The sequence below is a fragment of the Phyllobates terribilis genome, unplaced genomic scaffold, assembly GCF_046119375.1.
Source record: "Phyllobates terribilis strain yellow unplaced genomic scaffold, ASM4611937v1 Scaffold_4__5_contigs__length_816908805, whole genome shotgun sequence".
Lineage (NCBI taxonomy): Eukaryota > Metazoa > Chordata > Amphibia > Anura > Dendrobatidae > Phyllobates > Phyllobates terribilis.
The window spans coordinates 401,997,710-402,018,354 of NW_027362764.1; the positions used below are offsets into that span (position 1 = coordinate 401,997,710).

At 45.5% G+C, this 20,645-nt stretch overlaps 1 protein-coding gene across 24 annotated transcripts in view; it reads left to right on the top strand.

Annotated features, from left to right (window-relative positions):
• The window catches only part of LOC141265438 (NFX1-type zinc finger-containing protein 1-like), a 391,532-nt gene that overhangs the window by 137,185 nt on the left and 233,702 nt on the right, over positions 1–20,645 (top strand). For 16 of the 24 annotated variants that reach the window (XM_073678542.1, XM_073678541.1, XM_073678522.1 and 13 more), the window contains 3 exons: positions 4,255–4,299; positions 5,863–5,916; positions 20,369–20,422. In XM_073678542.1, coding sequence (XP_073534643.1) covers positions 4,255–4,299; positions 5,863–5,916; positions 20,369–20,422 — 153 coding nt within the window. The remainder of the gene's footprint in view (positions 1–4,254; positions 4,300–5,862; positions 5,917–20,368; positions 20,423–20,645) is intronic. The other 8 variants (XM_073678535.1, XM_073678540.1, XM_073678539.1 and 5 more) reach the window with 1 other exon arrangement.

The following is a 20,645-nucleotide window of genomic DNA, read 5'->3' on the forward strand; positions in this document are numbered from 1 at the left end:
TGAGGGTTTTCAGATGGGTCACTCATGTTCATCAAATTGCACCTTGCTCAGTGGAATGGACACCTGGTTGCAGATTATGCTGTAACCTGTTAAAGACTGTAATGTTTATAATTTTCTATGTGCCTTGTTATTGTTATTTGTTACTTTTGAAAAATATTCTCAGTCCCGGAGTACTGAAGTTAACTAGGGGGGAATGTGGCACCCCAGGGCTCTGGTTGCCACAGTGGCATTGCTTCCCTCAAAAGAGGTAATGCCATGCCTGGAAGCTAGCAGGGATCCCCTAGTCAGGGATACTAAACATGCAACACTTTCCTGGCTCCAGACCAGCAAGGGGAGTCCCCTCCCCTTGGCAACTGGGATCTGGGGGCGGGGTTAGTTAGTTTAGTGTCAAAGAGTTGAGTTTAGGACGTCGAGGAGACAGGAGCTAGGGACTGGAGCTGAGGTAGCTCGTCCTAGCTGAATTACACAGAGAACTGGACACCGGAGTCCGAGGCTGTGGGGCACTAAAGGCCCAGCAGCAGATACAGTAGGGCAGGAGATTGCAGGTCTCCTGGCCTCATCAGACGCCTGGAGACTCAGCAGCACAGAGGGACCAGCACCGCCACGAGGGAGCGACGAATGAGTAAGGCCCGAGCTGCCAGCCATACGGGTGAGCACAGAACGTTACACTCAGGAATGTGGGCTATAGCACAGCTACAAGCAGCAAAGCCAAAGAGTATAGTGAGAAAGGGAGGCCTACAACTTCACCTGGCAAGGAGGACTCTATGTTTGCTTCCAGGCTGACCGGACTCTTACTTCTAGCCAGTACTCCAGTCCAGGCTTGTCTAATTGTCATCAGTAAAGACCCTGGGACTGCACTATACTGACTCTGTGGTTATTACTGCACCAAGACACCCTGCACAACCACCATCATCCACACACTGCCCTGAAGCTAACTCTTCCTGTGTGGAGTTGTACCATCATTGCTGCAAAACCACCAGTGGCGGCCCCCTTTAGCCGCATTCCACAGGTGGCGTAGTCAGACATTATAAACTCTATATACCATTTCCCCTTGGATTGACCACCCTGGGTCACAGACCGGCTCACCGCCACAGTGACTACAACCCCCAGCATCTACCGGCCCGGCACCGGGTACCCCACGGCCCAGGGGGCGCATCCTATGGAAGATGTCAATTCTCAGGGATTTATTCAAACATGTGGTTTTTATTCAATACGTTTCAAAGGGTCTAACAATTCTTCTTCAGTAAATGACCATATTTCCATACTTCCATACACAGCAGCACGGGAGGTATCCACAAATTATTTCTGTCTTCATACTTGTCGGTTTTTCAACCCGTGGATCCGCAGCAGCTGTACAATGATTTAAAACACTATTTAAGTCATAAATCAGGTTAGTAAAATCTGATAAATAACTTCAATTGTATGTCACATAAGACCCTATTTGCGCTACTTTCTCCCTAGTGTTCTATCTGCCTTTGTGCAGTAGCACAGCTTTCAGACTTTTTTGGATGAATCAATAAAGAGTCTACACTCGCTCACATTGTACTCAATGTTAAATTTTTCCATCAGCCCAGGAACTTCACTGCAATACACTACAGCACCGTCTTGAGAAAAGTATTGAAGGAATTCCTTTTCTCTGCTTCTGTACCATGAAAAACAGATACCAGGAGCTAGCAGGTTCTTTTCCTGTAGTCTTGAGCAGAAAAATTGTGCAGAATTTTTAGGAAGGTCCAAGTCCCTGACTAAATAATTTAATTTGAGCTGTAAAAAAAACCTGTGGCTCATTGGGACTAGCGTGAAAGTCAGAATACTGCTTTTCGTGTTCTGAATCTGGTGTATCTTCAAGTTTCCACGGAGGTGAAGGGACAGGTATTCTTGGACCGTGGGGCACATGGCGAATTGCTGATGGGAGGTCCGGTATATAATTTGCTTCTTATTTTTAAGGTTGAGTCCCTCCACGTTGCACGTACAAAAGTAGCAGTCATCACTATGATTTTGCAGTTCCCTCCAGATCATAGGCACGCCAAAACGAAAGCTTCTTCCCTTTAGATGACTGTCTTGGTTCTTCAACACAAACAAAACACACTACATGTGGAGTCTACGACTTGTCCTGATCACCTAGTTTTACACTAAAGTGTGCATAATACAGTTTTCTAATGAAGTAATGCTCCTTTGTTGATTCTTCACAACAAAACGACTGCAAATGTAGCAAAAGTTGTCAGGTGAATTACGACATCCCCTTGTAGCCATTTCGATCACGTTGTTAGAAACAGAAGCTAAAAAAAAATCTGTCATTACTGCCCATAACAACCAATAATAGCGCAGCTTTAATTTCTTAGGTAAAATTAAAGATGTGCTATGATTGGATGCTATGGACACCACCACACTCTTTGGAAGCTGGGTTAAGAAAATCTTCTCTGCCCACAGCAGCCAATCGGAGCAGTGTCCATTAATTTCTAATCAATCTACTCTGTGTGCAGAATTATTAGGCAAGTTGTATTTTAGAGGATTATTTTTATTATTGATCAACAACTATGTTCTCAATCAACCCAAAAGACTCATAAATATTCAAGCTTAATATTTTTGGAAATTGGAGTGTTTTTTTTTTTAGATTTGGCTATCTTAGGAGGATATCTGTTTGTGCAGGTAACTATTACTGTGCCGAATTATTAGGCAACTTAATAAAAACCAAATATAATCCCATCTCACTTGTTTATTTTCACCAGGTAAACCAATATCAGTGCACAAAATTTAGAAATAAACATTTCTGACATGCAAAACCAAAAACCAAAAAAATGAGTGATCAATATAGCCACTTTTCTTTATGATGACACTCAACAGCCTTCCATCCATAGATTCTGTCAGTTGCTTGATCTGTTTTCGATCAACATTGCGTGCAGCAGCCACCACAGCCTCCCAGACACTGTTCCGAGAGGTGTACTGTTTTCCCTCCCTCTAGATCTCACATTTTATGATGGACCACAGGTTCTCTATGGGGTTCAGATCAGGTGAACAAGGGGGCCATGCCATTATTTTTTCTTCTTTTAGACCTTTACTGGCCAGCCACGCTGTGGAGTAGTTGGATGCATGTGATGGAGCATTGTCCTGAATGAAAATCATGTTTTTCTTGAACGATACCAACTTCTTCCTGTACCACTGCTTGAAGAAGTTGTCTTCCAGAAACTGGCAGTAGGTCTGGGAGTAGAGCTTCACTCCATCCTCAACCCAAAAAGGTCCCACAAGTTCATCTTTGATGATACCAGCCCATACCAGTACCCCACCTCCACCTTACTGGCGTCTGAGTCGGAGTGGAGCTCTCTGCCGTTTTCTGATCCAGACTCTGGCCCATCCATCTGGCCCATCAAGAGTCACTCTCATTTCATCAGTCCATAAAACCTTTGAAAAATCAGTCTTAAGATATTCCTTGGCCCATTCTTGACGTTTTATCTTATGTTTCTTGTTCAAAGGTGGTCGTTTTTCAGCCTTCCTTACCTTGGCCATGTCCCTGAGTATTGCACACCTTGTGGTTTTTGATACTCCAGTAATGTTGCAGCTCTGAAATATGGCAAAACTGGTGGCGAATGGCATCTTGGCAGCTTCACGCTTGATTTTCCTCAATTCATGGGCAGTTATTTTGCGCCTTTTTTGTCCAACACGCTTCTTGCGACCCTGTTAGCTATTTGCCATGAAACACTTGATTGTTCGGTGATCACGCTTCAAAAGTTTGGAATTTCAAGACTGCTGCATCCCTCTGCAAGACATCTCACAATTTTGGACTTTTCAGAGCCCGTCAAATCTCTCTTCTGACCCATTTTGCCAAAGGAAAGAAAGTTGCCTAATAATTAAGCACACCTTATATAGGGTGTTGATGTCATTAGTCAACACCCCTCCTCATTACAGAGATGCACATCCCCAGATTTACTTAATTGGTAGTTGGCTCTCAAGCCTATGCAGCTTGGAGTAGGACAACATGTATAAAAAGTATCATGTGATCACAATACTCATTTGCCTAATAATTCGGCACACAGTGTATAAGATCTAGGACACTACAGGGGCCCTTACATCTGACCAACATGTTGGTGTGGGTCCAGGTCCAAATTTTGTACCTGGGCTCAAAGGACTCTAGTGATGTCTCTGCTCTCTTAGTTTATCATTCAAGTCTATACATTTGCCACAATGCCTTACCTGTGTGTGTTTTCAACACTTCTGTAAAATAATATAAATTATGATAAAAAAAGTTTTATTTCCTTGCAGGTGGTCAGAACACACAGCATCAAGGGCATAATGTAGGAGGAAGAGGTCAGTATAGTACTCGGTATCATTTGTTGACTGCCACCTCCTTGGCTCTCCACTTCATGATGCTTGTACAACTAGTCCTGTATATTTCAAAAAAACATATGTACCATGTCTGTTCTGAGCAGAAATCTCCATCATATGAGTGTCAAATTTCAATCTATACCACCTATGCACACATAATTTATTTTTATATAACCTAGAATAAAAACATAGATGCACCCTGAAGTAAGTAAATAAATAGTAACACATGTAAAAAACATAGGGTAATTAGTTAACTTTTTTAACAAAAAAGCATAAAACCATCTTACCATGACAAGGTATACCCAACCAGGATAGTTCCCATCACTATTGACTCACCTTTCTATGTGCCAATAGGCTTCAGAATAGACAGGGGCAGGGCAGGACCTGGGCCTGACTGTATAACACCTGCCTATGGAAAGCTGAGTAGATAAGGTGCACAGCACGGGTGGAGGGCCACAAACTCAAATGTACTAAGTACAAGAAAATAAAGCAAAAGTAAAAAGCAATGACCTGCACGCTTATTAGTATGTGTAATATGCTAACAAAGACAGATATAACTTGGAATAAAAACAATGCGTAGAAAGTAAGTGAATAGTATACATGTAAAAAACATAATTTACTTATCTGAATTTTTTTTATACAAAAATCATATAAGTCATCCCAACGTGACAATCAGGATAGTCCAAATCTCTAGCAACTCACCTTGCTATGTCCCAATTGGTCTCAAAATAGATGGGGGCAGAGCAGGACCTTATTTATGTATATGGAGGCCCTTTTAGAAAGTGGGTACCGTTGTAACATGGTTCGGGGCAGTAGCCGTGGGCAAGGTACTCGTCTTTCACACTGACACGCTACATGATGATTAGGGTCCTGGCTGGGTGTGTGGGCTTTTTCTATGGGGGTGCTACGCCCTTGCAGGCCACATGATGCCGGTGACTTCGGCTGGCCAGGACCAGGTGTTGAAAGGTTCAATGAGGGAGACCACCACTCAAAAATAAACAGTCTTTTACGTAACAGTAACTCGGTGGGAACTATGTACAATAGATAGTGGGTACATAACTTCATGAATGTTTCCTTTACAATACAGAGCATTTTCACACATGATCTCTCTACTTCTTCCATGTTTTCTTGTTTCTGCCACGCGATCCTTTGTACTCACCACAACACAACACAGTGCTACAGTTCAGTTAGTGAAAGTCCTATTCTCAACCAGAGGTTCTGCGATCACTTTTTTTCTTTAGGCGGAGGGTGAGACTCCTTTTGTCTTATCACTTAGATGCTATGATGGCTATTGACCACAGCAGCTAAATGGCCAGGATCAAACGTTTCTCTGATCCCAACTTTTATAGCAGGAGCGCTGCTGTAAGTCACACTTTCGGTGCTGTGCAATCATCATGATTTACATGGTTGACATTTTACTGAAAATAGACCCCACAGATGATGTTCATGCACGTCATTCTGAACTAAAAGGTTAAAAGACTTTATAAACAACGTGTAAAAATTACAAAATCTTACAGTTACAGTACTGACTTTTTTTCTCTGCAGGTGGTCAAAACACCCATCAACAAGGCCAAAGTACGGGAGGAAGGGGGACGCACGGTGGGTATTGTGCTCCATTTTTTTTCATTGGCAGCTGGCTCCTTGGATCCTCACAACATTGTAATTCTATATGATTTAAAAAAACATATGAACCATCTCTTCTTTAACCCCTTCACGACCTTTGATGTACCCATAAGTCATAGAAGGGAAGGTGTTTCCGACCTTTGACGTATGGGTACGTCATGGCAATCGTGCAGGCACAGGAGCTGTGCCCGCGTGATCACCGCCGCGAGCTTAGTTCACATCAGGGGTCTCAAACACGCGGCCCGCGGGCCGCATGCAGCCCCTCCGGCTGCTTCTTGCAGTCCACAGGCACAGACCCCGTAACGATCGCGGCTCTCTCCAGCCGCCGCCGACATCAGCGCTGTAGTCCAGTGTATTGCCGGGCAGAGAGCGGCTCTCTGCACAGCAATACCAGTGTCAGCCGCCGGCCTATCAGAGGCCAGCAGCTGACATCTGCGTCCCAGCGCAGCGGCGTATGACATCACTGCCATGCACATATGTCAGCTGCTGGCCTCTGATAGGCCGGCGGCTGACACTGGTATTGCTGTGCAGAGAGTCAGTCTCTGCGCGGCAATACACTGCACTACAGCGCTTATGTCGGCGGCTGCTGGAGAGAACCGCGATCGTTATGGGGTCTGTGCCTGCGGGCCACAGGTGCATAAAGGACGCCGAGGGAACGGAGGACAGGTGAAAATCTTTTTTTTTTTTTCTCTGTCATGTGAAATACAGCACAGGGGGGCACTGTGCGCAGTATGGGGGGACGGGGACCCTGACCGCAGTATGAGGGGACGGGGACCCTGACCGCAGTATGGGGGGACTGGGACCCTGACTGCTGTATGGGGGGACGGGGACCCTGACCGCAGTATGGGGGGACGGGGACCCTGACCGCAGTATGGGGGGAACCTGGATGGGGGACATGTCTGCAAGATAAGGACCACGATGGGGGACCATGTCTGTAATATGGGGGACCTGGATGGGGGACCATGTCTGTAATATGGGGGACCTGGATGGGGGACCATGTCTGTAATATGGGGGACATGGATGGGGGACCATGTCTGTAATATGGGGGACCTGGATGGGAGACCATGTCTGCAATATGAGGGACCATGTCTGCAATATGGGGCACCATGTCTGCAATATGGGGGACCTGGATGGGGGACCATGTCTGCAATATGGGGGACCTGGATGGGAGACCATGTCTGCAATATGGGGACCATGTCTGCAATATGGGGGACCTGGATGGGGGACCATGTCTGCAATATGGGGGACCATGTCTGCAATATGGGGACCATGTCTGCAATATGGGGGACCTGGATGGGGGACCATGTCTGCAATATGGGGGACCTGGATGGGAGACCATGTCTGCAATATGGGGGACCATGTTTGCAATATGGGGAACCTGGATGGGGGACCATGTCTGCAATATGGGGGACCATGTTTGTAATATGGGGGACCTAGATGGGGGACCATGTCTGCAATATGGGGGACCTGGATGGGAGACCATGTCTGCATTATGGGGAACCTGGATGGGAGACCATGTCTGCAATATGGGGGACCTGGATGGGAGACCATGTCTGAAATATGGGGGACCTGGATGGGAGACCATGTCTGCAATATGGGGGACCTGGATGGGAGACCATGTCTGCAATATGGGGGACCTGGATGGGAGACCATGTCTGCATTATGGGGGACCATGTCTGCACGATGGGAGACCATGTCTGCACGATGGGGGACCTGGATGGGAGACCATGTCTGCAGTATGGGGGACCTGGATGGGAGACCATGTCTGCAATATGGGGGACCTGGATGGGGGACCATGTCTGCAATATGGGGGACCATGTCTGCAATATGGGGGACCTGGATGGGGGACCATGTCTGCAATATGGGAGACCATGTCTGCAATATGGGGGACCATGTTTGCAATATGGGGGACCTGGATGGGGGACCATGTCTGCAATATGGGGGACCATGTTTGTAATATGAGGGACCTGGATGGGGGACCATGTCTGCAATATGGGGGACCTGGATGGGAGACCATGTCTGCATTATGAGGAACCTGGATGGGAGACCATGTCTGCAATATGGGGAACCTGGATGGGAGACCATGTCTGCAATATGGGGGACCTGGATGGGAGACCATGTCTGCAATATGGGGGACCTGGATGGGAGACCATGTCTGCAATATGGGGGACCTGGATGGGGGACCATGTCTGCAATATGGGGGACCATGTTTGCAATATGGGGGACCTGGATGGGGGACCATGTCTGCAATATGGGGGACCATGTTTGTAATATGGGGGACCTAGATGGGGACCATGTCTGCAATATGGGGGACCTGGATGGGAGACCATGTCTGCATTATGGGGAACCTGGATGGGAGACCATGTCTGCAATATGGGGGACCTGGATGGGAGACCATGTCTTCAATATGGGGGACCTGGATGGTAGACCATGTCTGCAATATTTGGGGACCTGGATGGGAGACCATGTCTGCAATATGGGGGACCTGGATGGGAGACCATGTCTGCAGTATGGGGGACCATGTCTGCATGATGGGAGACCATGTCTGCACGATGGGGGACCTGGATGGGAGACCATGTCTGCAGTATGGGGGACCTGGATGGGAGACCATGTCTGCAATATGGGGGACCTGGATGGGGGACCATGTCTGCAATATGGGGGACCATGTCTGCAATATGGGGGACCTGGATGGGGGACCATGTCTGCAATATGGGAGACCATGTCTGCAATATGGGGGACCATGTTTGCAATATGGGGGACCTGGATGGGGGACCATGTCTGCAATATGGGGGACCATGTTTGTAATATGAGGGACCTGGATGGGGACCATGTCTGCAATATGGGGGACCTGGATGGGAGACCATGTCTGCATTATGAGGAACCTGGATGGGAGACCATGTCTGCAATATGGGGAACCTGGATGGGAGACCATGTCTGCAATATGGGGGACCTGGATGGGAGACCATGTCTGCAATATGGGGGACCTGGATGGGAGACCATGTCTGCAGTATGGGGGACCATGTTTGCAGGATGGGAGACCATGTCTGCAGTATGGGGGACCTGGATGGGAGACCATGTCTGCAGTATGGGGGATCTGGATGGGAGACCATGTCTGCAGTATGGGGGACCTGGATGGGAGATCATGTCTGCAGTATGGGGGACCTGGATGGGAGACCATGTCTGCAGTATGGGGGACTTGTAGGGGAGACCATGTCTGCAAGATGAGGACCAGTTCAAAAGGTGTATAGAAAATAAAATGGTATCACTAAAAATGTCACTTTGTCACGCAAATAATGCGGCCCCCCAAATTAAATGTTTTTCCGTGTGCGGCCCATATGCCCAGCTGAGTTTGAGACCCCTGGTTTACATGATGGCCGAGTCCCAGCTCTCTCACAGCCAAAAGCAGTGCCCGCACCGCCCCTGGAAATTTAACCCCCTAAATGCCACCATCTATATCGATCGCAACATTGATAGTGGGCTCCCTCGCCCATCCGATCATCACCCCGTGACGTCATCGCGATGGCCCAATCGTTGCCATGGCAACCCCCGGGTCACTCAGCTACAGAAAGCCTGTTAGACCATGTTTAGAGCTGGTGTATTGCAATGCATTATACCAGCGATCATATTGATAAGAGTTAAAGTCCCATAGAGGGACTAAGTAAAAAAGTTTAAAAAAAATTAATAAATTGTTATTTAAAACAAAATAATCACAAAATAATAATAAAAAAAATAAAAATGTATCTATACTCCGTTACTATATCTGATCCCAAATAGATATAAATTCATCAAAAATAAAATTAAATCCTCAGGAAACTCCTCTAGCATGCAAGTTGGCCAATTAATTCAAAAATAATATCCTCCCCATGAGTAAACTTAAAATTTTATTTAAAAACATGAAAATGACAGACCCTGAATTTGAGATTCTCAATTAAACAGCTAGAATTAACTTACCAGATATCTCCAATGACCAAACCAATAGCACAATACTAAATATCTTTATCAAGGCGAGCGAAAACAAGAGGGTAATCTCTAAAATATACAAAATCCTCTGTGACTAAGGAGAATCTCACCAATTTATTAGCAAATGGAAGAAGGAATTAAATATAACTCTCGAACCAGAAGAAATTTCAAAACTACTTAGGGATATACACTTTATCTCCCCCTCAGTTAAATATCAAGATGGTATAAAACCCCAGATATTCTCAATAAAATAAATAAATCCAATTCACCTAACTGCTGGAGGTGCAATCTAGCTCCTGGAACGCCTTCCCATATTTGGTATAATTGTTCCAAAATCACACCTTTCTGGAATACAATACATAAACATATAAAAAGAGCCCTTAACATATCATTCCCTTTAACCCCTCAACTAATTCTCCTCAATCTCCAGTCCCAACGTCAACATCTCAACATTTACATTATAACATCTAATCTTCTCAATGCAGCCAAAGGTCTTATTGCAAGACATTGGAAAGACACTGATCCTCCATCCCTTTCAGAATTGGTCAATGAGGCCAATAGTATATATCTATTCGAAAAGAATAGATTGACCCACCCCAAACAGAACGAACTCCTCAAAAATTGGCATCAATGGCATGAATATCAAAATAGAATTATATTATCACCTGTGGAATTAAGCAGTTAAACATGTTTGTGCTATATTTCCCTATACTTATCTTTAATTTTCCACCATAAATGTAAAGTTTCGCCTACTCTCAACAGGACTTCTCCCTTACCTTCCCCTTCTACCTCTCCCTCCCAGTTTAATATTCCCTTCCTACCTCCTTTAGTTCTTCCCTATCGTTATTTCCCTAATATAAAATGAATGTTGTTTCTCTCAGTTGTTATGCTCATATGTATACATTAGTTGTTTTTCATATGTGCGTCTGTTTGTTATCTAACCACTTATATCGCACGAGGAATGGCGTAAAAAATAAACAAAACCAATTCTTGACCTACTATTGATTTGTTCATTTTGCCTCCCAAAGATCGCAGTAAGGCTTGGCTCACATTTATCCTGCGCTCTACACTGAGCGCTCACACTGGGTTTTCCATGTAAATCTGTGAAATACGTGATTTAGATGGAACCCCCGGCGGAAGATTTCCTGTAATGAAGCAAAGGGACACACTGTGGATGCTGTCTGGCCTAAGATCCAGCGGTGTCCATCTTTTTAAGCGTGCATAAAAGTGCAATCGGCCACAGTTTTGTGTACTTCTTAAAAGAAGGACAATGCTGAACAGAGGCCAAACGGAGTCCACAGTAACTCTGCTGCCTCATTATAGTGATTGGATCCTTCTGGTGTTTCATCTGAATCACGTGATTCAGAGTGTTAGATGGAAACCCGATGTAAGGGCTCAGTGTAGAACACAGGATAAATGTCATCCAAAACGTTATGTAAAAAGTTCCCAATAAAAGCTTCAACTCAATCCACAAAAAAGTCCCCACTCAGGTTTGTCATCGGTTAATGGAAATATAGGGGGCTTCCACATTACTGGTAGTATAAATGCTCTGGAAAAGCGAAATGGCTTCTCACCTCCCAAAAGAAATTCAGCAAATTCTGCGCTCCCAAATGCAAATGCCCCTCCTCCTTCTGAGCCCCGCAGTATGCCTAAACCACAATTAGCATCCACATGTTTGGCATTTCTGTAGCGATGAGAGCCCGTCTAATTTACGGGTGCATGTCTCCAGAAGCACGAGGTGGGTTTAATGTACTGGGCACTACAACGTACTGGGCACTACGATAGCAGATTTGCAATTTTCACTCAGTAACATCTACTGCTGCTTGTTTCTGGAAAATACCCATGGAGTCAAAATCATCAGTACACCGTTAGATAAAATCCAAAAGGAGTATCAATTCCAAAATTGGGTCACTATTCTAGGAACATCTGCGCTCCAGAAGGCAAATAGTTCTCCATCCCACCTGAGTCTTGCTGTGAAGCTAAGCAGTACTACAAAGCCACATATGGGGTATTTCCATGTTCAGCAAAAATTGTGTGACAAAATTTTGGTGCCATTTTTACTTATTTTCCTGTGGGAAAATGTAAAACCTGGGGCTAAAACAACATTTTAGTGGTAAAAATTTAATTATTCTTTACCGCCCAATGGTATCAAATTCTGTGAGGCACATGTGGTGTCAACATGCTCACTGCACCCCTAGATTAATTAATTAAGGGGGTACAGTTTGTAAAATGAGGTTGCTTACAGGGTGTTTCTGATGTTCTGGCACCTCAGGGGCCAATGTGACATGGCACCCTCACACCATTCCAGCAAAATCTGAACTCCAAAATGGCGCTTCTTCCCTTCTGAACTTTGCACTGTGCCTCAAAAGCTCAAAAGTAGTTTTTGACCACTTATGGGGTATTGGTGTCTTGGCCTCTCAGGGGTTCTGGAAATGTGACATGGCGTCCACTCTCTATCCCAGCCCATTTTGCGCTCTACAAATGTCACTCCTTCCTTTCCGATCCCTGCCTTGCGCCCAAACAATAGTTCTCCACCAAATATGGGATATCGATGTACTCAAGAGAATTTGCACAACAAATTATATGGTCCATTTTCTCCAGTAACCCTTGTGAAAATGAAAAATTTAAATAAGCATTTTTGAGGGGAAAAAGTAAAATTTTAATTTTTTCCTTCCACATTCCTTTAATTTCTGTGAAATACAAGAAGGGTTAATAAACATATTGAATGTGGTTTTGAGAACTTTGAGGGTGCAGTTTTTAAAATGGTGTCTTTGTTGGGTATTTTTTTGTCTCATAGGCCCCACAGTCACTTCAAATGTGCTGTGGTCCCTACAAAAATTGGTTTTGTAAATTTTGTTGGAAAATTGTGAAATTGCTGATCAACTTTTAACCCTTCTAACTTCCTAATAATAAAAAATTATGTTTCAAAAATATGCTGATCTAAAGTAGACATGTGATCAAAATCTGCAGCGGAGACTAGCTTGTCCGCTACAGAAATTGACATGCTGTAGGTGAGTTTGGGTACGTCGCCATGATCAGGAGCCGCTGTAAGTTTGACCCTGCATGTTTATACCGTGTCAAACCCGCAGCATCCAGATGTTACAGTATAGTGGATGGGATCTCTAGAAATCCCATGTCCACTATCCGTGCATCTGAGGCTGCGAATCACCCGTGGACACTGACATGCTGTGCGTCTTTCAGGACCGCAGCACGTCAAATTCTCTTGTGTAGTCGCTAGTCTCCGCAAAAGAAATTTGACCACTAGAAAATATTGAATGCGGTAGTTCAGTGAACACATGTGGATTTATCTGCGTTCAATAGAATGCAACATTTTAGACACAGCAAAAATATGCACCCAAATCGCTGCTACGTCCGGATCGTGGGCACAGAGCCTAAAATTTAGAAAAAGAATGGGCTCCCGCGTCATTTTTATAACCAGCGGAGGGAAAGCCGACCGCTGGGGGCTAATATTAGTAGCCGGGGAAGGGGGCCATTAGCCAACAATGTTCCTTGGCTATTAATATCAGCCCATAGCAGTTTGCCTAGCCTTTATTGGCTAGATTACAGGGAAACCCCAGAAAAAAATTTGATGTGAGGTCCCCCTATAAAATCTAACCAGATAAGGCTAAACAGACAGCTGCGGGCTGATATTAATAGCCAGGGAAGGGGCCATGGATACTAGCCCGCCCCACAGCTAATAATATTACCCCTCAGCAGTCCCAGAAATGGTGCATCCTTAAGATGCGTCAAATCTGGCGCTTAGCCTCCTCTCTTCGCACTGCCCTGTATCGGTGGCGAGTGAGGTAATGGGGTTGGGGTTCATGTCAGCTTGTATTGGCGGCTGACGTGAAGCCAAGTTTAGTAATGGAGGGTGTCTACAATACACGGCCAGAATAAATACACGGCCAGAATAAAATATTTTAATGAAATAAAAAACACACGGTTTTAAAAAAAAAATTTATTGCACTCTCAGTCCCCGAATCCCTAGTCTCCTGAAAAAGACATAGAATAGAAAACAACCATATCCCTCACCTGTCCGCCGTCACGACGCAGTCCACGATTCCGTCACGATTGTCCCTCGGCGATCCGTGTCACTTCTACAGCAGTGACAACAGCAATCACTGATATCACTTCTGTAGAAGACAGCAATGTATTCTGACAGGAGAGTAAAATCACTCCTGTCAGTATACATTTCTGCTGCAGGAGTGAGGTCACTGGGGTTCAACAGCTGAAGATCAGCTGATCAGCCCCGGTGAGCTCATCGCCAGTACTGGTGTGAACATTCTTGAGAATGTTCCCACGGTGAGGTTACGTGAGCTCTCAGCTGATCTTCAGCTGAGAGCTCACGTGACCGCTCATGTGACCACAGATTCTGGCAGTGCAGTACACTGCTGGGAGCGAGCGTGCTCCCGGCAGAGTAGCGCCGGCCACCGGGAGGATGACATTTCCGGGGGACATCGCCGGACAGGTGAGAAAAAGGTTTTTTATTTTCTACTTTTTAAAATTTTTTTTACTGCCAGTGGTTCCCGACTCAGCTGAGGAGACTACTGCCCTCCTCAGCTGCGCTGCTCTTGCTGTTACCAGCGGGCATAGCTGTCAGATGAGGGGAGTAGTACTCCTCCTCTGCCGACCCGGGTACCACCCGCAGCGCCTTTCCGCAGCGTTTCACCGCCCATTTGCTTTAATTGAAATGCAGCAAATCCGCAGGTATAAATATTATACCTGCGGATTTGCTGCGGTTAAATTAAAGTCAATGGGCGCAAATTTGCGGTGGAAACGAGCGCACATTGGACATACTGCGTTTTTTTCCGCAATGATAATCCTGAGCGGAAATTTCCGCATCATGTGCACAGCATATCAGGATTACCATTGCAACAACTTGGAGACCGATTACATAGCGTTTTAGCTGCGTTTCCGCCATGGAAAAACCGCTGCAAAAACGCATTAAAAACGCTACGTGTGCACATAGCCTAAAACACAAGTTATACTGAGTCTTTTCTCACAAACTATGTATCAATCTACTCAGCTCTCCCTGCTTTATGACATCATGCCTACAGATTGGACTGCGTTTTCATGCTGACAAATTCCCTTTAATACTGAATCTCATTTAAATATGGCCACCCATTGAAAGCTCATTATTGCGATGCTATAGTTGCTTCTGACCACAGGATCTAAGAAGGTAACTGCCAGGATCAAGGTTTCTCAAAATTCTGTGAGGCACATGTGGTGTCAACATGCTCACTGCACACCTAGGTTAATTAATTAAGGGGGTATAGTTTGTAAAATGAGGTTGCTTACGGGGGGTTTCTGATGTTCTGGCACCTCAGGGGCCAATGTGACAAGGCACCCTCACACCATTCCAGCAAAATCTGAACTCCAATATGGCGCTTCTTCCCTTCTGAACTTTGCACTGTGTCTCAAAAGCTCAAAAGTAGTTTTTGACCACATATGGGGTATTGGTGTCTAGGCACATCAGGGGTTCTGCAAATGTGACATGGCGTCCACTATCTATTCCAGCCAATTTGGCGTTCTACAAATGGCACTCCTTCCTTTCCGAGCCCTGTCGTGCGCCACAACAATAGTTTTCCACCAAATATGGGATATCGATGTACTCAAGAGAATTTGCACAACAAATTATATGGTCCATTTTCTCCAGTAACCCTTGTGAAAATCAAAAATTTAGGTCTAAATAAGCATTTTTGAGGGAAAAAGTAAAATTTTCATTTTTTCCTTCCACATTCCTTTAATTCTTGTGAAATACCAGAAGGGTTAATAAACATATTGAATGTGGTTTTGAGAACTTTGAAGGTGCAGTTTTTAAAATGGTTTCAGTATTGGGTATTTTTTTTGTCTTATAGGCCCACAGTCACTTCAAATGTGATGTGGTCCCTACAAAAATTGGTTTTGTAAATTTTGTTGGAAAATTGTGAAATTGCTGATCAACTTTTAACCCTTCTAACTTCCTAATAATAAAAAATTATGTTTAAATAATTATGCTGATCTAAAGTAGACATGTGGGAAATGTTATTTAAGAACTATTTTGTGTGATATAACTATCTGGTCTAAGGGCATAAAAATTAAAAGTTTGAAAATTGAGAAATTTTCTAAATTTTCACCAAAATTCCGATATTTTCACAAATAAACGCAAAAAATGTCGGCCTAAATTTACCACTACCATCAAGTACAATATGTCACGAAAAAGCAATCTTGAAATCACTGGGATAGGTTGAAGCGTTCCAGAGTTATTACCTCATAAAGTGACACTGGTCAGAATTGTAAAATGATGCCTGGTTATGAAGGTGAAAACGGGCTGGGGGTGAAGGGGTTAAAGGGAACCTGTCATCATGAAAATGCAGTGCAATCTGAAGGCTACATGTTATTGAGAAGAGTACATTCATACAAGTATATAGTTTAATATATAGTTTGTGAGTAAAGATTCAGTAACTATAACCTGTGTTTCAGTCATTTAAACCTCTGCCATGGGATTTTCAGTCTGGGGGGGTCCTATCAGTGACTGAGAGCTATCACTGTATACATATTTATGCAAAAAAAGCTCTTGGCAGGAAAAACGCTGCGGGAAAAACGCACGTTTTTGCCACGTTTTTTGAAGCGTTTTTGTACATCAATGAATGCCTTTTGGAGCTAAATGTAACATACCTGGCGGCGTCCTTGCATAGTGGTCCATCTCCCACTGTGCAAGAGCGCGCACTTGATCTCCTGTCCAGAATGTCTCTCTGGCTTCCCTCCATGCTGTCTGTTTGTGTCTGTTTCTGCTGCTTAAGGGCGGCGCCCGATCACTTCCTGCTTTTTGTACCTGCTGTGGGTCACACCTCTTGTGCGTCCTCAGCCTATTGCTGTCTGTCACCTGGTATATAGCTCAGCTGCGCCATCTATCCCTGCCTGAGCATAGTGTTTCTTTCAGTGTGTGCTTGCACTCTGAAGGTGCCAGGTCCCGTTCTGTGTTCTCTTGTCTGCCTATCCTGGAGGCTGTATTTCCAGGCCTGTCTGAACACGCTCCTAGCCTGTTCCTCCTGCCTTCTAGGGGCCGATTACCTAGACCTGTTCCTGTATCTTGTCTGACCTGTCTGAACACGCTCCTAGCCTGTTCCTCCTGCCTTCTAGGGGCCGATTACCTAGACCTGTTCCTGTATCTTGTCTGACCTGTCTGAACACGCTCCTAGCCTGTTCCTCTCGCCTTCTAGGGGCTGATTACCTTGACCCGCTCCTGTATCTTGTCTGTCCTGTCTGAACACGCTCCTTGCCTGTTCGTCCCGCCTCTCTGGGGGCCGTATTCCCAGACCCGCTCCTGTATCCCGCTGCAGTGTCGGTCTCCTCCGTACGCTCAGTTCCAGTCTGAACTCTCTCCTATCTTTTACCTGTTTTGCCTCTATGTCCGTTCCCTTCCTTTTTCTGCAGAGTCTGAACTTGTACCTAACTCCTGTTTGTTGTCTCTGTACTCCCGTTTGTGAGTTTGTGGTCCACTCGTTACTTCACTGCAAGTACCCTGTGGGTATCTGGCTCTGCCTTTCTCTTCCTGTCTGTTCCGTGTGAACAGAGCCCTGTCCCCCCTACTCAGCCTTGCCTGCTCTGACTCCTTTGCTCACTGCTCCGGCGGTTCTAGCCTGCTCTGACTCCTTTGCTCACCGCTCCGGCGGTTCTAGTCTGCTCTGACTCCTTTGCTCACCGCTCCGGCGGTTCTAGTCTGCTCTGACTCCTTTGCTCACCGCTCCGGCGGTTCTAGTCTGCTCTGACTCCTTTGCTTACCGCTCCGGCGGTTCTAGCCTGCTCTGACTCCTTTGCTCGCTGCTCCGGCAGCCTTGCTCCGCTCTGACCCTTTTGCTCGCTGCTCCGGCAGTCTCGCTCCACTCTTGCTCACCGCTCCAGGCGGCCTCGTCCTGCTTTACTCTTGCTCACTGCTCCAGCAGTCTCGCTCAGCTCTGATCCTTTGTTCACCGCTCCTGGCGGCCTTGTCCTGCTCTACTCTTGCTCACCGCTCCAGGCGGCCTTGTCCTGCCCTGTTCTCGCTCACCTCTCTGGGCGGCCTCACTCTTCTGTGTTTGTCCGCCACATCTGTGGTTCTGTTCCTGAGTCCCAGTGTGTACTGGGTCCTATCCCGCCAGTGTCCCTACCTGCTAGTGCCTCCCTGTCTGCACTCTAGCTGTGCTTGCCTGTACCCCTCTGCCTGTATTGTTTCTGAGTCCCAGTGTGTACTGGGTCCTATCCCGCCTGTGTTCCTACCTGCTAGTGCCTCCCTGTCTGCACTCTAGCTGTGCTTGCCTGTACCCGCCTGCCTGCATACCAGTCGTGCCTGCCTATACCCACCAGTCTGTGTGCCAGCCTACCAGTCTGTTCCTGTATTCGCCTGTGTGGGTCAACAGCCGTGTCCGGGGTCTGTCCTGGAGTAGCACCTGGTCCCTCTGCTCGGTTCCTCCTTGGTGCACTGGCGTCGTATGCCGTCGTGCGACCCTGGTCGGATCGGGTGAATACCTAGTTACGCCCCTCCAGGCATTCACTCTCCGGCACGGTCCAGTGGAATCACTACAATCACACGCACACGCCGCTCAGCCCGGGCGTGTGCATAACACTAAATAAAGTAATGTGGTAGGACATTGCTTAAACCCTTGGACTACTGTGAGAACTGGAGTGAGTATATTGGTTAATTTAAATGATTAAAGAATGTGTCTGTTGTATTTCAAATAAAGTGTTTGCTCTGTGTGTTTATTTAACTCTTTACTTTACTTTAATTAAGTTTGGTGATGAAAGGGTTTGATTGACACCTTGTCATCACCAAACAAAAGAGCTAGGTGTCAGCTAATTCCTATTCGCACAATGTCATTAGAATTTCCATTCATGTAATTTCTGGGGCAGCTGTGAGCTGCTATTTTTAGCCTAACATGATCCCTGGCCTTTATTAACAGCTCACAGCTGTTTCGTTAGCCGCTATGTCCCCACGAACAGCAACAAGCAGCGTTTTGGAAGCAGCGTATTTTTGTTGCGTCCAAAATGCGGTGTTCTAATGCCGCACTTTTGTCGGTACATGTGAATCCATCGCATATAATGACACTTCAATCGGTCAAAATTTGCAGCAGAGACTAGCGTGTCCGCTACAGAAATTGATATGCTGCGGGTGAGTTTGGGTATGTCTCCATTATCAGGAGCCGCTGTAAGTTTGACGCTGCATGTTTATACCATGTCAAACCCGCAGCATCCAGATGTTACAGTATAGTGGATGGGATCTCTAGAAATCCCATGTCCACTATCCGTGCATCTGAGGCTGCGAATCACCCGTGGACAGTGACATGCGGCATGTCTTTCAGTGAACACATGTTCAGTTAACACGTGGATTTACCTGTGTTCAATAAAATGCAACGTTTTGGACACAGCTAAAATATGCATGCAAAGCGCTGCTACGTCCAGATCGTGGGCACAGAGCCTAAAATTTTAAAAAATAATGGGCTCCCGCGTCATTTTTATAACCAGCAGAGGGAAAGTCAACTGCTGGAGGCTGATATTAGTAGCCGGGGAAGGGGCCATTAGCCAACAATGTTCCTTGGCTATTAATATCAGCCCAAAGCTGTTTGCTTAGTCTTTGCTGGTTAGATTACAGGGTGACCCCAGAAAAAAATTGAAGTAGGGTCCCCCTATAAAATCTAACCAGACAAGGCTAAACAGACAGCTGTGGGCTGATATTAATAGCCAGGGAAGGGGCCATGGATACTAGCCTGCTCCACGGCTAATAATATTACCCCTCAGCAGTCCCAGAAATGGTGCATCCATAAGATACGTCAAATCTGGCGCTTAGCCTCCGCTCTTCCCACTGCCCTGTAGCGGTGGCGAGTGAGGTAATGGGGTTGGGGTTCATGTCAGCTTGTATTGTAAGGTTAGTAATCTATAAGACACCCCTATTACTAACTGCGTAGTAAAGTGGTCGCCACTTTTTCAATAAATACACTGCCAGAATAAAGTATTTTAATGAAATAAAAAACACACGGTTTTAAAAAAAAATTTTATTCTGCTTTCAGACCCCGAATCCCTCGTCTCCTGAAAAAAACGTAAAATAGAAAACAACCATATCCCTCACCAGTCCGCCATCACGACGTAGTCCACGATTGCCTCACGATTGTCCCTCGGCGATCAGTGTCACTTCTACAGCAGTGACATCAGTAATCACTCATGTCACTGCTGTAGAAGACAGCAATGTATTCTGACAGGAGAGTAAAATCACTGGTAACAGCCAAGGTTTCTCTGAAATACTAGCCATTTGAAGCAGGAGCCTGGCCGCCAGCCCCTTTTATCCATGTGTGGAATTCAACTGATTTTAAGCCTCACAAATGATGTTCATGTATGTCATTCGGCACTAAATGGTAAAAATCAAAAGACTTTTTAAACTAACGTATGTAAAAAAAAAACCTACAAAATCTTACAGTACAGGCTTTTTTTTTCATCAGATTATTTTTATTCTCTGCAGGTGGTCAGAACACCCATCATCAAGGCCGAAGTGCAAGAGGAAGGGGGATGCATGGTGAGTATAGTGCTCCACTTTTTCCAATGGCTGCTGGCTCCTTGCATCCTCACAACAATTTAATTCTATAATGGAGCTTGTATATGTGTTAACAACATATGAACCATGTTTTTAAAGGGAACCTGTCACAATGAGAATGCAATCCAATCTGCAGGCACCATGTTATAGAGCAGAGGAAGCTGAGTAGATACAGTGGGGAAAATATGAATTTGATACACTGACA